The following is a 15020-nucleotide window of genomic DNA, read 5'->3' on the forward strand; positions in this document are numbered from 1 at the left end:
ACTCCCCAGACTCATGTTCCAGAACTGCTTTATAAGGATTCACTCTGAAACACCCCAGGGCTCTGGAGAGGAGGACCAAAAGCAGGTGTGAATGGGTTCTTAGGCCACTTGGGTTAAACACAGATAGGATGACATGTGTCTTGGACTTGGATTTTGTTGCCCCATGGAAAGTAAAATGAGGGCTAAAGAAGGAGAACAGAATCTCAGTGCCTGGGATCAAGCCCTGGCCCTGCTTCCAGCCCGGCCTCCTGCTAGTGAGCCTCCCGGGAGGCAGCACCGCTGGCTCAAGCTTGGGCCTCTGCTGGGCTCCTGGATGTGGTGGACCCGGATGGAGTTTCTGAGTTCAGCCTGGCTCAGCTCTAGCTGTTGTAGGCATTTGGGGAGTAAACCAGTAGAGAGAACAAGCTTGCTCGCTCACTCTCTCTCATTTTCAAGCAAATAAAATAAAATAAATGAGACAATAAAGTAGAACTTACACTTCACAAGTAAGCTGCAACAATGAGAAGGGAATCAGTTAGGAAATTTTTTAATGATTTAAAATTTAGCACTGTAAGAGGCCTGATGACCCTTTCAGTATACAAATACCCAAACCACAGCCCCATCGGGAAGTCCAGGTGCCCAAAATCAGTGTTAACAAAGTGTGACTTACACCAGGGCTCCACACATGGTGTTCTCTTCACATCACGCTGGCCATGCCCGGGCTGTTCAAAACCGGTTTGATGATGGTGGCATTCAGCCTGTGGCTGCAGAAACCCAGGTAACTGCTGCCTCTCCTTTTCCTCCACGCCTGCCTTTCCACACTCACCTTCCTGCACGCTGGACTCCGCTCTTCTCTCTACTTTCCCTCATTCTGTTCTCCCCTCCATCCTCTTCCACTTTCCTGCCCCCGGCAGTTCTGATGGAGTGGGAGCATCTCCAGGAGGCAGGAAAATTGGTGTGAAGCTGGGGCGAGGGGTGCATAGCCATAGACTCTGCTGCCCAAGGGGCAAGCAGAGGAGCCATTCAGAAGACCCCTGAGGAGGAAGCATACTATGCCAGACACTCCTCCTGAGGGGGTCACAGCTGGGTCACAGCCAAACATGCTGTCTTCCAAATTTTCAGCTGCTCAAGTCCTAGTGAAACCCAGTCCTGCTTGCTCCTAATTACAGCATCCATTTTAAGGGCCGTATCTGAGCAAGAGGGGAGTCTCATGAAATAGGTAGCAAGTGTGTGTGTGCGTGTGTGTATGCGTGCATGCGTGTGTGCATGCATGTGTGTGTGTGTGTGGAGGAGACGGTGGAACAAGAGCCCCGTAGCATCCAGAGAAGCTTCCCACTGCCAGGTGGACGAGAATAGCCCCAACAAAGAGCACAAAATGAGTTCACTTTACTTCATTTTCTAGCAATCTGGAATGATTTCACAGTTTAAATCACAAGTGTTGGTTGTGCAGAGCAGAGTGTGTCAAAATCAGATACTGGTGAACTGAGAAGAGAGACAGGAGATGGGGAGAGTTCAGCAATCGTTGAGAAGCCATGGGTAGACCTGGAAGAGCAATCCTTTTGTTGCTCCCCTTACTGATTTGTTACTGACAAATCCAGAATGAAAACATTGAAAGAAGTGCTCTTGGATAGAGGGCCACCGTATGGGGAGAACAGCTGGTGTGGACTTAGACCGACTGTTGTCAGGTAGTGAGTATCAGGTGGAGGAGAGCCAGAGCAGAGGGACCAACCAATGTTACGTTCAAGATGATGGACTCAGATGCTCCCTGATACATGAAGAGGGTCACACAAAAGAAACCTCAGAAATCTGCTTATTTCATAATTGAAAATGATGTAGACACATATGTGTTCTCCAACTCAGTGTGAATGTAACAACTGCGGCTCTTGTCTTTCTTGTGTGTTTAGGAGATGATAACATGTAAAAGGCAGGTGACCAGTCATCCTGATATTTCAGGACTGACAGAGCCTGAGAAATCCCTAACTGTCCTCATTTTACCAGTGAACAAGTGACATGCAAACTGAAGAAGGGGACCCCCCAGTCACAGAGCCCAATGGAAGTGGAGCCCCCAGCTCTTAGCATTGTAGCACCTCAGCACCTACCAGGGCACAGGTTTAGCAACACTCTGTAATGAAATGAGAAATGAAATATGCCCCAGCAACCAGAAATAAATAGTTTGCTGAGACATGTAACAGTTTCACTAACTCCATTTCACTAGGTCATCTGTTTAGATTGTCTTTCCAATACTGGTGTTAGACACCAGCAGGACAACGGATCGTTTCCAGAGCTGCAAGGAGCAGCGTGTTTGCTGCGTACCTGGATGCCTGAAAGGTGGTAACGACAGCAGTAAATCATCATCTTCATAGCTGTTAGATAGCAGCCATTGCCATGCAGTGAGTGAGTAGTGTGCACCAGATGCCACACTGCCCTCTTTAAATTAATGGGTTTCAATTCCTTCTTCCAACAGCATGTCCGATGAGTGCCTTTTTATTTTAGAGCTGGTGACTATGAGGTGTGCAGTTGGACACCTTTCCAAACTCCCCCAGCCAATAAAACCTGGGCAAGTTCACTGGACCACTGAGACCCACCATGCTCGTGGTCCCTCAGCTGGGCAAATTCACTCAGTCAGTGAGATCTGCCTTAGCAGTTCAAATACCTCACATAATTCAAATGTCTCCCACTTCAAGCTGAGCACATCCTGTACCACTTTCCTCCCAGCATGCACCTGCTATAGGCACACTTGGCTCCTGACTTCAGTGGGGAGGGGATGCCCCATTGCTCCCCAAAGGTCTAACCTGCAGAGAAGTCTCCCCCAGGGTCCCGGTGCCCCCACCCCAGTACAGACACCCAGCTACATGGCTAATGACCTGACAACATTTGGCCAGGTACGTGGGATGCTCTCTGTCCTCTCTCCCTGTCTACATACCTTTCCTGTGCTCTTTTGCTGAAACCTGGCCATTACCATTTTTTTTGACAGGCCAAGTTAGACAGTGAGAGAGAGAGACAGAGAGAAAGGTCTTCCTTCCGTTGGTTCATCCCCCAAGTGGCTGCTACAGCCAGTGCTCTGTGCCAATCCAAAGCCAGGAGCCAGGTGCTTCCTTCTGGTCTCCCATGCAGGTGCAGGGCCCAAGCACTTGGGCCATCCTCCACTGCCTTCCCGGGCCACAGCAGAGAGCTGGCCTGGAAGAGGAGCAACCGGGACGGTATGCAGCGCCCCGACCGGGACTTGAACCCAGGGTGCTGGCACCGTAGGCAGAGGATTAGCCTAGTGAGCCACAGTGCCAGCCACCTTTACCTTTTAAGAGCTCATGTAACTCCCTACTTCTTGCATAAAGATCTAGTCTCCAAGTAGCCCACAAAGTCAAGCTGACCCTCCATGACTCAACTCCTACCTCACATTCTTTTCCCATCTCACCCTCACCATTCAAGCCCACCCATGTGGGGTTTTGTGTATGCTTTAGTTTTCCAAACATACTGCACTCCTCCTTGAATCCACATCTTTGGCAAGTTGTTTTGCTTGAAGCGTGTTATTGCCCTCCTAGATGTCATCTGTGTATCCTTTGAGGCTCATCTGGAGCCTGGCTTCTTCCTGGAGACCTCACTAAGTGTCCTGACTGCCTCTCCTCTTGGACATGGCATTCATTGTACCCTCCATGTTTTCATCAGAGTGTTTATCATACTCAACTCTGTCTATTCAACAAGTACTTCTTGAATGCCTGTGACATGGTTAACAGTGGTGAGTGTCAGTCTTAGTTCTAAATGGTATCCCAGACTTGTCTGAGTCCCCTGTTGGCCCATAGAGCTCTGGGGTGAGGATCTGTGCCCATCACCTCTGAGTCCCGGCACCACCCAGGGTGCAGCACAGAGGAGCCTTCCGCACAGTGTACCCTGGGTGGTTCATGACTTGCCCCATACAGACCTCAGCCAAACAGGGTCTGTAAGAGTGCTCTGCAGAGGCAGGCAGTAAGAGATCCCACATCACAGTCCAGACAAGGGAGTGTTTGCCCACAGTGTTCTTGCCTCTGTTTCTCTCCCCCCTTACTCCTTGTAATATACATAGGATCTCCAGGCAGAAGGAAGCTGGATTAGCAATATACCTTTAGAAAATTTCCCTTTGTCAAGGAAACAGTGTTAGTTCCTGCTGTCAGGGTCCTACCCAAATTTGGACCAATTTCATCATGATTTGGTGTTGATGACCAATAAGAGGTCATTTTCTGGAATGCTGAGTATAGGACTGGTGGTCTCCAAGACTGGCAATGTTCCGTGCAATATTTAGTTATGCAGTTGCTCCCATTAAAACCAAAAGCAAGCATTTATAAACCATATTGTTTGAGCAGGCTGTTGCATCTAACGATATAAATTTTATCTAATATGCAAATTCAAACATATCTGAAGCTCCTTCACAATATATGCATTTTTAATGTTTTACATACAAGTGCATGTGTTACTATAGCATGCAAAAGCTAAATCTGGTTTAAAGATGCATTATACGTAGTGTTTACTTGGTACAATGTTTAGGAAGCTGAGATTGTATTGTCAGATGCATGCGATGCATATTGTGCAAGTATTTCTTAAGTCATCTTCATGGGTTTTACTAGGATTTCCATGAGATTTGGAACTATAGTAACAAGGATGCGGAAGACAGATGAAACGTTACCAGTGACTAGACAAATGCAGGCTGTATTTCTCTGTCTTAGCATTTCATGAACCGATTTTGGCACACGTGTTAGAAATGCATATGCTCTTATCTATCTAACGTTCACACCAGTGACGCCCATGCTGAGCCTTAAATATCTTGACCAACTCCTATTGCTTTACTCTAAAGATGGTAACTCAGATCTTCCCTTTATCCCTTTTGTTTTAATCAGTGTATATGGTTGTCCCTTGGCTAAAAAAAGAAAAACACAAGATAAACAGCCCCAAGAACCTGCACCCAAAAGAAAACCGTTTGCAGTAAAGGCAGACAGCTCCTCAGTGGATGAATGCTATGAAAGTGACGCCACCGAGGACATGGATGAGAAGGAGGAAGATGAGGAGGAGGAGTACTCCGAGGACAACGATGAGCAGGGGGATGAGGATGAGGAGGACGAGGAGGTGGACAGAGAGGAAGAGGAGGAGATTGAGGAAGAAGATGATGATGATGATGAAGATGGAGAGGACGTGGAGGACGATGAAGACGAGGAGGAGGAAGAGGAGGAGGACGAGGAGGAGGAGGAAGAAAATGGTAATCTTTAAAATATCAGTAAAGTGTTACACTGGGATCTGGGCCAGTTTTCAACGTGAATCGCTGTTAATATTCATGACACTTGAGCGATTGTCACATAAGCAACAGTGACCAATGCTGAAAAGATGAACTGTTCAGGAAAACTTAACCTTTATTTTATAGACTCTCTCCAGGTTATCTGTTTGACTAGATTGTGTTTATTTCAGTCAAACTGTGATTCCAGTGGGTTATCACAGGGCTGTGCTGAGGTATTTGTAGTGTACATATTGGATTAGCATAGTACAGTTTGTACATAAAGTTAAGCTAGGGTGCCGGTCTTTAATTTTGCATTTCTTGGTTGCTTTAGCTGAGAGACACTAGTGATTGCTGGAATAGTGTTGTTGGGCAGCTTCAGCCCACACCTGCACGGGAGAGTGGAAGTCCTGAGTGCAGTCAGATGTATCGACTCGGGGGTGGGCTCCGGGTGACACAATCTAAGCTCTGCTTTCACGTGGTCGAGTAATCAGGGTGAAAAGAAATGCTCTGGAAGTGAGAGGACTGGCTTGTCATTGTCTCCTGTGTTAGAGACCTGCGTTTTCTCCTCAGGCGTCTGACACTGTGAGACGCAGCAGTGAGGCAGATGTGGTGGTATGCTGAGGTCAACTCGTGTGAGATTCACTGGACCTTAGTCCAGTTCTCTGTTGGTGTCACACTCCAAAATATGACTTCAGATATTTCTTTTCTAGAAAGAAAAGAGGTTTTCTAAGCAGCCTGCATCTTGTCTTTACTGGCTCAGGGTTTATGTTGCAGAAATGATAGAAGGTGATGAAAAATGAAGGCAGTGTTTTTTCCTACCATTCTCCTTGTGCTCCAATGTTCTTTGCAAATCTGAATTCCGGGGAGCTCATTTCTATACTCAGAGGACAGGCATTTCTGCAGGGGACAGAGTCTCTCTCTAGGTCAGGGAGTCATGAGTTACTGATTGCTGATCCCACGTGCAGGCACGAGGCACTGGTGCTCACAAGTCCTCATAGTTCATACTAGGAAAACAGTATTTTATGAAATAACCCTAGACTGTTAGAGCAGCTTAAGAGTCGTATGAAAACAGTTTACCAGTTATATTTGCATATGTACACAGCTATATATCTATGCAAATCCATACACACAAATAAATTACATGAATCAAAATGATTTTCTTTTTTTAAAACAGTTGTATTTTGTAATTTTTTTAAAGATTTATTTTACTTATTTGAAAGACAGAGTTATGGAGAGAGGTAGAGACAGGGAGAGAGGTCTTCCATCCGCTGGTTTACTCCCTAGATGGCTGCAACAGCTGGAGCTGCGCCGATCTGAAGCCAGGAGCCAGGAGCTTCTTCCAGGTCTCCCACATGGGTGCAGGGGCCCAAGGACTTGGGCCATCTTCTACTGCCATCCCAGGCCATAGCAGATAGTTGGATTGGAAGAGGAGCATCCGGGACTAGAACCGGCGCCCATATAGAATGCCGGCCTCAGGCCAGGGCTTTAACCCACTGCACCACAATGCTGGCCCCCAAAATTTATTTTCACAAGATATTCTCATCCTGATACTGCAGAGTACAGTGTGGAGAAGGTGTAACAGGCTTTCTAAGAATCCAAGCAAATATAATTGTCCCAACCCATCAATATTGCTGAAATGTTAAGAATGAACAAAAAGAGCTGTGTGATAAAGTATGTATTTCTGGACACTCATTACCGGGTGTGGTCTGGGGTGGCAGCGGCAGTTGCTGAGACTGATGAATGACTGCAGCTTGCCTGTGGCCTGCACTGCCTTTCTTACTCCCTCCGGTGTTGGGGAAGCCGTGGACACTAATGCTTGGATTAGGAAGTGGGATCTGTAAATGTGCATCCTTGAACCAAGGGTTTCAGTTGAATTTTAGGTTCTGCTTTCCATTTCTAGAATTATTGCTTTACCCTGTGTTATGTAGGGCCATACTTCAAATACCTCTAAAATTACAAAGTGATATATTTGGAAAAAGGAGTCAGAAGCTTTGTTGAAATAGCTTTGGACTGTGACTGCATAGAATTTGTCTGGTTTTTTAAAGATTCATTTATTTATTTGAAGGCAGAGATACAGAGAAGTGGAGTCAGAGAGAGAGGAGAGAGATAGAGAGAGAGGTCTTCCATCCACTGGTTCACTCCCCAGATGGCCGCAATGGCCAGAGCTTCGCTAATTGGAAGCCAGGAGCCAAGAGTTTCTTCCAGGTCTCCCATGCAGATGCAGGGACCCAATTGGTCCATCTTCTACTGCTTTCCCAGTCCATAGCAGAGAGCTGGATTAGAGGTGAAGCCAGGACTCAAACCGATGTCATTTGGGATGCCACCACTGCAGGTGGTGGCTTTACCTGTTGTGACACAGCGCCAGCCCAAAATTTGTCTATTAAACTTGAGCATTTAGAACATACCTGTTTTTAAAGTCAGATAACAAATCAAACTGAAGACATTTTTATTAAAAAAAAAAAAAAATCCAAGTCGATTTTGCCTATGGACTCCTGGGCAGGTCCCGGAATTCCTGGTGCCTCGAGCAGACCTGGCCCGATGACCTTGTCTCAGGTGCTCAGCAAAGGTGCAGCCCAGAGCCCACAAGAATGCAGGTGCTGCGAAGTGAGGACCACAAGAGGTGGCAGAGCACAGGCAGGGAGAAGGAAGCAGCTGCTGGGTGCCTGTTGCAGAATTGACATCCGGCATCTGGCTCCAAAGTTAACAACTCCTGTAATCATCTATTCCATGAACATTCAGAGAGCCAACTGGTCTACTCCAGGAGCCATGGCCTTCGTGAGATATTAGGTGGTTGGGTTGCCTGCTGCCAGCATCACACAGGCCCAATCTGCAGTGACATGTGATAGTCACTCTGTTTCTCACAAACTCTGGATCCCAGGAAGCCATTTGGAAGCAGCGGCATTCTGGGGGAGGGACCCCCACTGTGGCCTTGATCAGGTCTGGTTTGATTTCTAAGTCAAATTAGAGGCTCCCCTGCCCCTCCCAGAACAGATCCCGTCACAAGCCCTCTGTGTCACAGAGAGAGGGCTCCCCTACAAGAGCCTCAGGCAGGCGTTGTGATGTCCCAGGTGGATCATTCCCCAGGTATTTCATAGCCCACCTAGGGAGGAATCTCCAGGAATCTTTAGATCAAAGCAACTGTACAGCTTTGTTGATTGCGCAGTCAGCATGCACAAGTCACTGGTTACGTAGAATTTATTAAAATCAGGCTTTGAAAGGCCTGCATCTGTCACCCTCCTGAATCGCCCTGCTGAGCATGCTTTATTTCACCTTACTGCTACTTTAGTGCCAAAATCAACATCAACAAACGTGCATTTCTGCTATACAAACAACATCTTTTGTTAAAAGTATTATTTATTAATTCGAAAGGCAGAGTTACAGAAAGAGGAAGAGAGAGAGAGAGAGAGATTGATTGATTTTCTGTCTGCTGGTTCACTCCCCAAATGGCCACAATGGCCTGGACTGGGCCAAGCTGAAGCCAGGAACCAGGAGCTTCTTCCAGTTCCCTCAAATGGGTGCATGGTCCTAACACTGGGGCCATCTTCTACTGCTTTCACAGGTGCATTAGCAGGGGGCTGGATCGGAAGTGGAGCAGCCAGGACTTGCTCAAACCAGTACCCACATGGGATGCCAGAGTCCCAGGCAGGGTCTTACCCACCACACCACACTATGGACCCTAAGCAACATCTTTGACACAAGAAATGTAATCTGAGAATAGGATAGTCCATGTATTGCATGTGGACTTTCACTTCCCATTAGGTGGGCGTTGCAAAATTGCACACTTCTGAAAGGCAGGAAAGTGTCCATTTCTCGTGTCTGATACCCAGAACCCTGGACCACCATCTTCAATCTGTTTTTTATGTTCGTCTGAACACTCGCAATGACTTTATGTTCTGAGGCCACCAACGAAGTCCTCTCTCCTAGCAAATAGAAGCAGCAGTGTACATGGGGAGTGAAAAGCAGAGCGAGGCAGACGGAGCACGGTGGGAAAAAAGGTTTGCTGGTCCTGCGTGGAAGAAGTGGGGACAGCAGACAGAACCCAGGAGAAAACCTGAGCTGAGAGCAGCCGCGTGGTGCACATGAGGTCACTGCTGGCACCAGGGGGCAGCGTTGCATTCACCCAGCGTGAGTTTCACTACTCTGTACTTTGCACTGTGGAGTTCATCGAGATTGTGATTTGAAGAACACTAATTTACACAAAGTGCCACTTAATTACAGTTGGAACTAGGAAAGGTGGCGAAGGCCCTTATGTGTAACTTGGAAAGTAAGTACTTACTTCATTCCCAAGGGCCCTCCAGGACTGCAGCTACACAGAAACCTAAACAGCACTAAGAATGGGCATTTCCAGTGGGTACATTTGTGTGCCTCACTGTTGATCTTCACACTGACCATAAAGACAGGCAGGTGAGGAGCTTTCTTAGTGTGTTGTACCAGTTAGAATCTGTGCCCTTCCCTCTGACCACGTAAGACAGGCAGGTGAGGCACTCTCCCTGTCTCAGTACCAGGGACAAACAGTGACCTTAGCAATCACCGTGAAAGACAGGCAGGAGCAGGACTGTCCCTGTCTCATTGTACCAGGGACAAACAGTGACCTTAGCATTCACCGTGTAAGACAGGCGGGAGCAGGACTGTTCCTGTCTCATTGTACCAGGGACAAACAGTGACCTTAGCAATCACCGTGTAAGACAGGCAGGAGCAGGACTGTCCCTGTCTCATTGTACCAGGGACAAACAGTGACCTTAGCATTCACCATGTAAGACAGGTGGGAGCAGGACTGTCCCTGTCTCATTGTACCAGGGACAAACAGTGACCTTAGCATTCACTGTGTAAGACAGGTGGGAGCAGGACTGTCCCTGTCTCATTGTACCGGGGAGAACAGTGATCTTCACATTCACCGTGTAAGACGATGGGAGCAGGACTGTCCCTGTCTCATTGTACCAGGGACAAACAGTGACCTTAGCATTCACCGTGTAAGACAGGCAGGAGCAGGACTGTTCCTGTCTCATTGTACCAGGGACAAACAGTGACCTTAGCAATCACCGTGTAAGACAGGCAGGAGCAGGACTGTCCCTGTCTCATTGTACCAGGGACAAACAGTGACCTTAGCAATCACCGTGTAAGACAGGCAGGAGCAGGACTGTCCCTGTCTCATTGTACCAGGGACAAACAGTGACCTTAGCATTCACCATGTAAGACAGGTGGGAGCAGGACTGTCCCTGTCTCATTGTACCAGGGACAAACAGTGACCTTAGCATTCACTGTGTAAGACAGGTGGGAGCAGGACTGTCCCTGTCTCATTGTACCGGGGAGAACAGTGATCTTCACATTCACCGTGTAAGACGATGGGAGCAGGACTGTCCCTGTCTCATTGTACCAGGGACAAACAGTGACCTTAGCATTCACCGTGTAAGACAGGCAGGAGCAGGACTGTTCCTGTCTCATTGTACCAGGGACAAACAGTGACCTTAGCAATCACCGTGTAAGACAGGCGGGAGCAGGACTGTCCCTGTCTCATTGTACCAGGGACAAACAGTGACCTTAGCATTCACCGTGTAAGACAGGTGGGAGCAGGACTGTCCCTGTCTCATTGTACCAGGGACAAACAGTGACCTTAGCATTCACTGTGTAAGACAGGTGGGAGCAGGACTGTCCCTGTCTCATTGTACCAGGGACAAACAGTGACCTTAGCAATCACCGTGTAAGACAGGCAGGAGCAGGACTGTCCCTGTCTCATTGTACCAGGGACAAACAGTGACCTTAGCATTCACCGTGTAAGACAGGCAGGAGCAGGACTGTCCCTGTCTCATTGTACCAGGGACAAACAGTGACCTTAGCAATCACCGTGTAAGACAGGCGGGAGCAGGACTGTCCCTATCTCATTGTACCAGGGACAAACAGTGACCTTAGCATTCACCATGTAAGACAGGCGGGAGCAGGACTGTCCCTGTCTCATTGTACCAGGGACAAACAGTGACCTTAGCATTCACTGTGTAAGACAGGCGGGAGCAGGACTGTCCCTGTCTCATTGTACCGGGGAGAACAGTGATCTTCACATTCACCGTGTAAGACGATGGGAGCAGGACTGTCCCTGTCTCATTGTACCAGGGACAAACAGTGATCTTAGCAATCACCATGTAAGACAGGACTGTCCCTGTCTCATTGTACCGGGGAGAACAGTGAAATTAGCATTCACCATGTAAGACAGGTGGGAGCAGGACTGTCCCTGTCTCATGGTAACAGGGACAAACAGTGATCTTCACATTCACCGTGTAAGACGATGGGAGCAGGACTGTCCCTGTCTCATTGTACCAGGGACAAACAGTGACCTTAGCATTCACCGTGTAAGACAGGCAGGAGCAGGACTGTCCCTGTCTCATTGTACTGGGGAGAACAGTGATCTTCACTTAAAGACAGACAGGAGCAGGACTGTCCTACTTTCATCCTACCTGTTAGAAACAGACTCACAAAGATTAAACCATTTTTCTCTGAGGTCTAGATGTGGAACCAGACTTTGGTTGGTCATTTGTATCACTTTCTGCTTATTTGAACAACAGGAACCATATCTGACTAATTCAGTTTACATTAAGTTCATATTTAACTAAAGAGTATGATTATTAACAGTTGACCTATCATAGGCTGGTTTTTACTTGAAGGATTTCATTTCCTAAATACATAGTAATGGTCTGATTCCACATTTACTAAATACAGCTTCCCTTTTCATCTTACCAAAAGGTGTGCTCAGTGGTTCTAGATTTTTCTTTTAGCAGATCTGTTGCATGTAATACCTATCTGTTTGGATACCTGTGACTTGAGAAGTGTGCACCAAAAGCTGTGTAATAATGCCCAGGGAGTTATGGTCTATTTTCATAATCCAGTAACAGGAATAATCTTTTAATCTCTCCAGGTGTATGTGAAAACAATACATGTCAGTGTGTCTACAATGTGTGTGTGTGTACATACCCTGTGTCTCTCTGTGTGGTATGCGTGTATGCACCCCTTGTCTGTGTGTGTGGTGTGTGTGTACACACCATGTGTCTGTGTTTGTGGTGTGTGTATATAGCCCTTTTCTCTGTGTGGTGTGTATGACACAGCATATGTCTGAGTATATGGTGAGTATGTACATACCCCATGTCTATGTGTGTGTTGTGTGTATACATACGCTGTCTCTATGTGCTGTGTGTACAGCCCATGTCTGTGTGCATGGTGTATCTGTGTGTGGTGTGTGTGTGTGTACACATCATGTGTCTGTGTGTGTGGTATATGTGTACACACCCTGTCTCTGTGTATGTGTGGTGTATGTGTACACAACCTGTGTGTATATGCAGTATGTGTACATACCCTATGTCTCTGTGTGTTTATATGGTGTATACACCCAATGTCTGTGTGTGTATAGGTGGTGTGTATTTACACATCTCAGGTGTGTGGTGTGTGTATACACTCTGTGTCTGTGTGTGGTGTGTATGTACACACCCTGTGTCTATGTGTACATGTGTGGGGTGTGTGTGTATATACCTTGTGTGTGTGGTGTGTGTGCACACCCATTGTGTATATGTATATGTGGTGTTTGTGTGTACACTGCCTGTATATGTGCAGTGTATATATACAAACCCCATGTGTGTATGTGTAGTATGTATGCACATATGCTATGTGTGATATGTGTACACACCCTATGTGTGTATATGTGGGGTGTGTGTGTACATCCTGTGTTTGTGTGTTCATGTGGTGTGTATGTACATACCCTATGTGTGTGTTGTGTGGTGTGTGTACATACCCTGTGACTGTGTATGAATGTGTAGTGTGTATACACCCTATGTCTGTATATGTGGTATGTGTGCACACCCCCGGTATGTATACGGTGTGTGTATACAACCTGTGTATGTGTGTGTATGTGTGATGTGTGTGTTCACCCTGTGTCTGTGTGTGTATGTGTGGTATATACACAGCATGTGTTGATATGTGTGGTACGTGTACATAACCTGTGTATGTATGTGTATACACCCTGTGTATGTGTGATGTGTGTGTTCACCCCATGTCTGTATATGTGTGGTATGTACACCTCATGTGTGTTTAAGTGTGATATATATACATAGCCTGTGTATGTATGTGGTGTATGTATACACCCTGTGTATGTGTGTGTATGTGTGATGTGTGTGTTCACCCCATGTCTGTATACGTGTGGTATGTACACCTCATGTGTGTTTAAGTGTGATATATGTACATAGCCTGTGTATGTATGTGGTGTATGTATACACCCTGTGTATGTGTGTGTATGTGTGATGTGTGTGTTCACCCCATGTCTGTATATGTGTGGTATGTACACCTCATGTGTGTTTAAGTGTGATATATGTACATAGCCTGTGTATGTATGTGGTGTATGTATACACCCTGAGTATGTGTGTGTATGTGTGATATGTGTGTCACCACGTGCCTGTGTGTTTATGTGTGGTATGTATACCACATGTGTATGTGTGGTATATGTACATACCTTGTATCTTTATGTGGTATGTGTATACACCCTGTGTATGTGTGTGTGTGTGATGTGTGTGTTCACCCCGTGTCTGTGTATGTGTGGTGTGCACACCCTGTGTGTGTAACCATGGTATGTGTACGCACCCTGTGTATGTATGTGGTGTGTATATACACCCTTTGTATGTGAGTGTGTGATGTATGTGTGTACACGCCATGTCTGTGTATACGTGGTATGTATACCCCGTGTGTGTGTGTGATATGTGTACACACCCTGTGTATGTATGTGATATGTATACACCCTGTGTATGTGTGTGTGATGTGTGGTATATACATCCCATGTGTGTGTGTGTGTGTGTGTGTGTGTGTGTGCTGTGTGCACACACCCTGTGTATCTATATGGTGTGTGTATGCACCCTGTGTATGTGTGTGTGTGATGTGTGTGTATAGCCCAAGTGTGTGTGGTGTGTGTGCACACATCCTTTGAGAATACATGCTTCTCTCGGTAGGTAGGAATGAAAATTCCATGGAAGAGCAGCGTGACGGATCTCAGACTAAACGCCCCTCCACGTGTTGTGCCCAGCTGGCCACACAGCCCTCCCTTAGAATGTTCTGTGCTGGAATTAATTGGTAAAAGCAGAGTCCCTTCTTTGCCTCTCTTTACTGACTCTGAGGACTGTCTCAGACAAGGCGTGAAGTCAAAGGCAGTGCTTCTCCTCTCTTCAGCGTGTTCCTCATGTCAGGTAGCCTGCGTTGTCTGAGGATGAGTGAGAACAGCCCTGCTAGGCACCCTCTGCTCCAGGCAAAGCAAAGGGGACTGGTCAGACAGGGGTCCGAGGCCCAGCGGCAGGAGCAGGGAAGGGCTGCTCCTGATCCGTGAGCGCACTGGGCATCTTTGTCCTCTGTTGGAGCTGCTGTGGCAGGAGGGCTGCTGAACTGTCCCTGGAGGCTCAGGCCTCACTGCTCTCACTGTGGCCTCTGCTGGTCCTGACTTGGGGCTGCGTCCTCACTGCCGACCCTGAGAAATCTGAGATGGTTCTGTGTGTGAGGCATTTCCACGCAGCAATTCGGCTCACTCTGATGGAAATTGTGGCAGACCTGCCCGCTGAAAACCCCTCCTCCCAGGCGCCTGCCACCTGATGGTATTTCTGTCAGGCGGGGACACACTGGGCCTGCACTACAGAAGCACCCTGAGCATTTGTGACAAGCAGCCTTGCATGTCTATGAGAGGAGACAGCCGAAGTGACAGGCAGCGTGTGCTGGCACCCTTGGGGACCACATTCCCCACGCTGATGAGCCTCTGTGCTGTCCATGGGAGACGCCCCATGGAGGGGAGCCA

At 47.4% G+C, this 15020-nt stretch overlaps 1 protein-coding gene across 22 annotated transcripts in view; it reads left to right on the plus strand.

Moving 5' to 3' along the window:
• MYT1L (myelin transcription factor 1 like) overlaps positions 1–15020 on the plus strand; it is a 440164-nt gene that overhangs the window by 312559 nt on the left and 112585 nt on the right. For 21 of the 22 annotated variants that reach the window (XR_011386785.1, XR_011386786.1, XM_051838143.2 and 18 more), the window contains one exon: positions 4845–5200. The exons of the other annotated variant lie outside the window; for it this stretch is intronic. Coding sequence is in view for 19 of the 21 variants with exons in the window: in XM_051838143.2 (XP_051694103.1) it covers positions 4845–5200 (356 nt within the window). In the remaining 2 variants the exon portion in view is untranslated. The remainder of the gene's footprint in view (positions 1–4844; positions 5201–15020) is intronic. 22 annotated transcript variants of the gene reach the window in all.

This window comes from Oryctolagus cuniculus, chromosome 2, assembly GCF_964237555.1.
Source record: "Oryctolagus cuniculus chromosome 2, mOryCun1.1, whole genome shotgun sequence".
NCBI lineage: Eukaryota > Metazoa > Chordata > Mammalia > Lagomorpha > Leporidae > Oryctolagus > Oryctolagus cuniculus.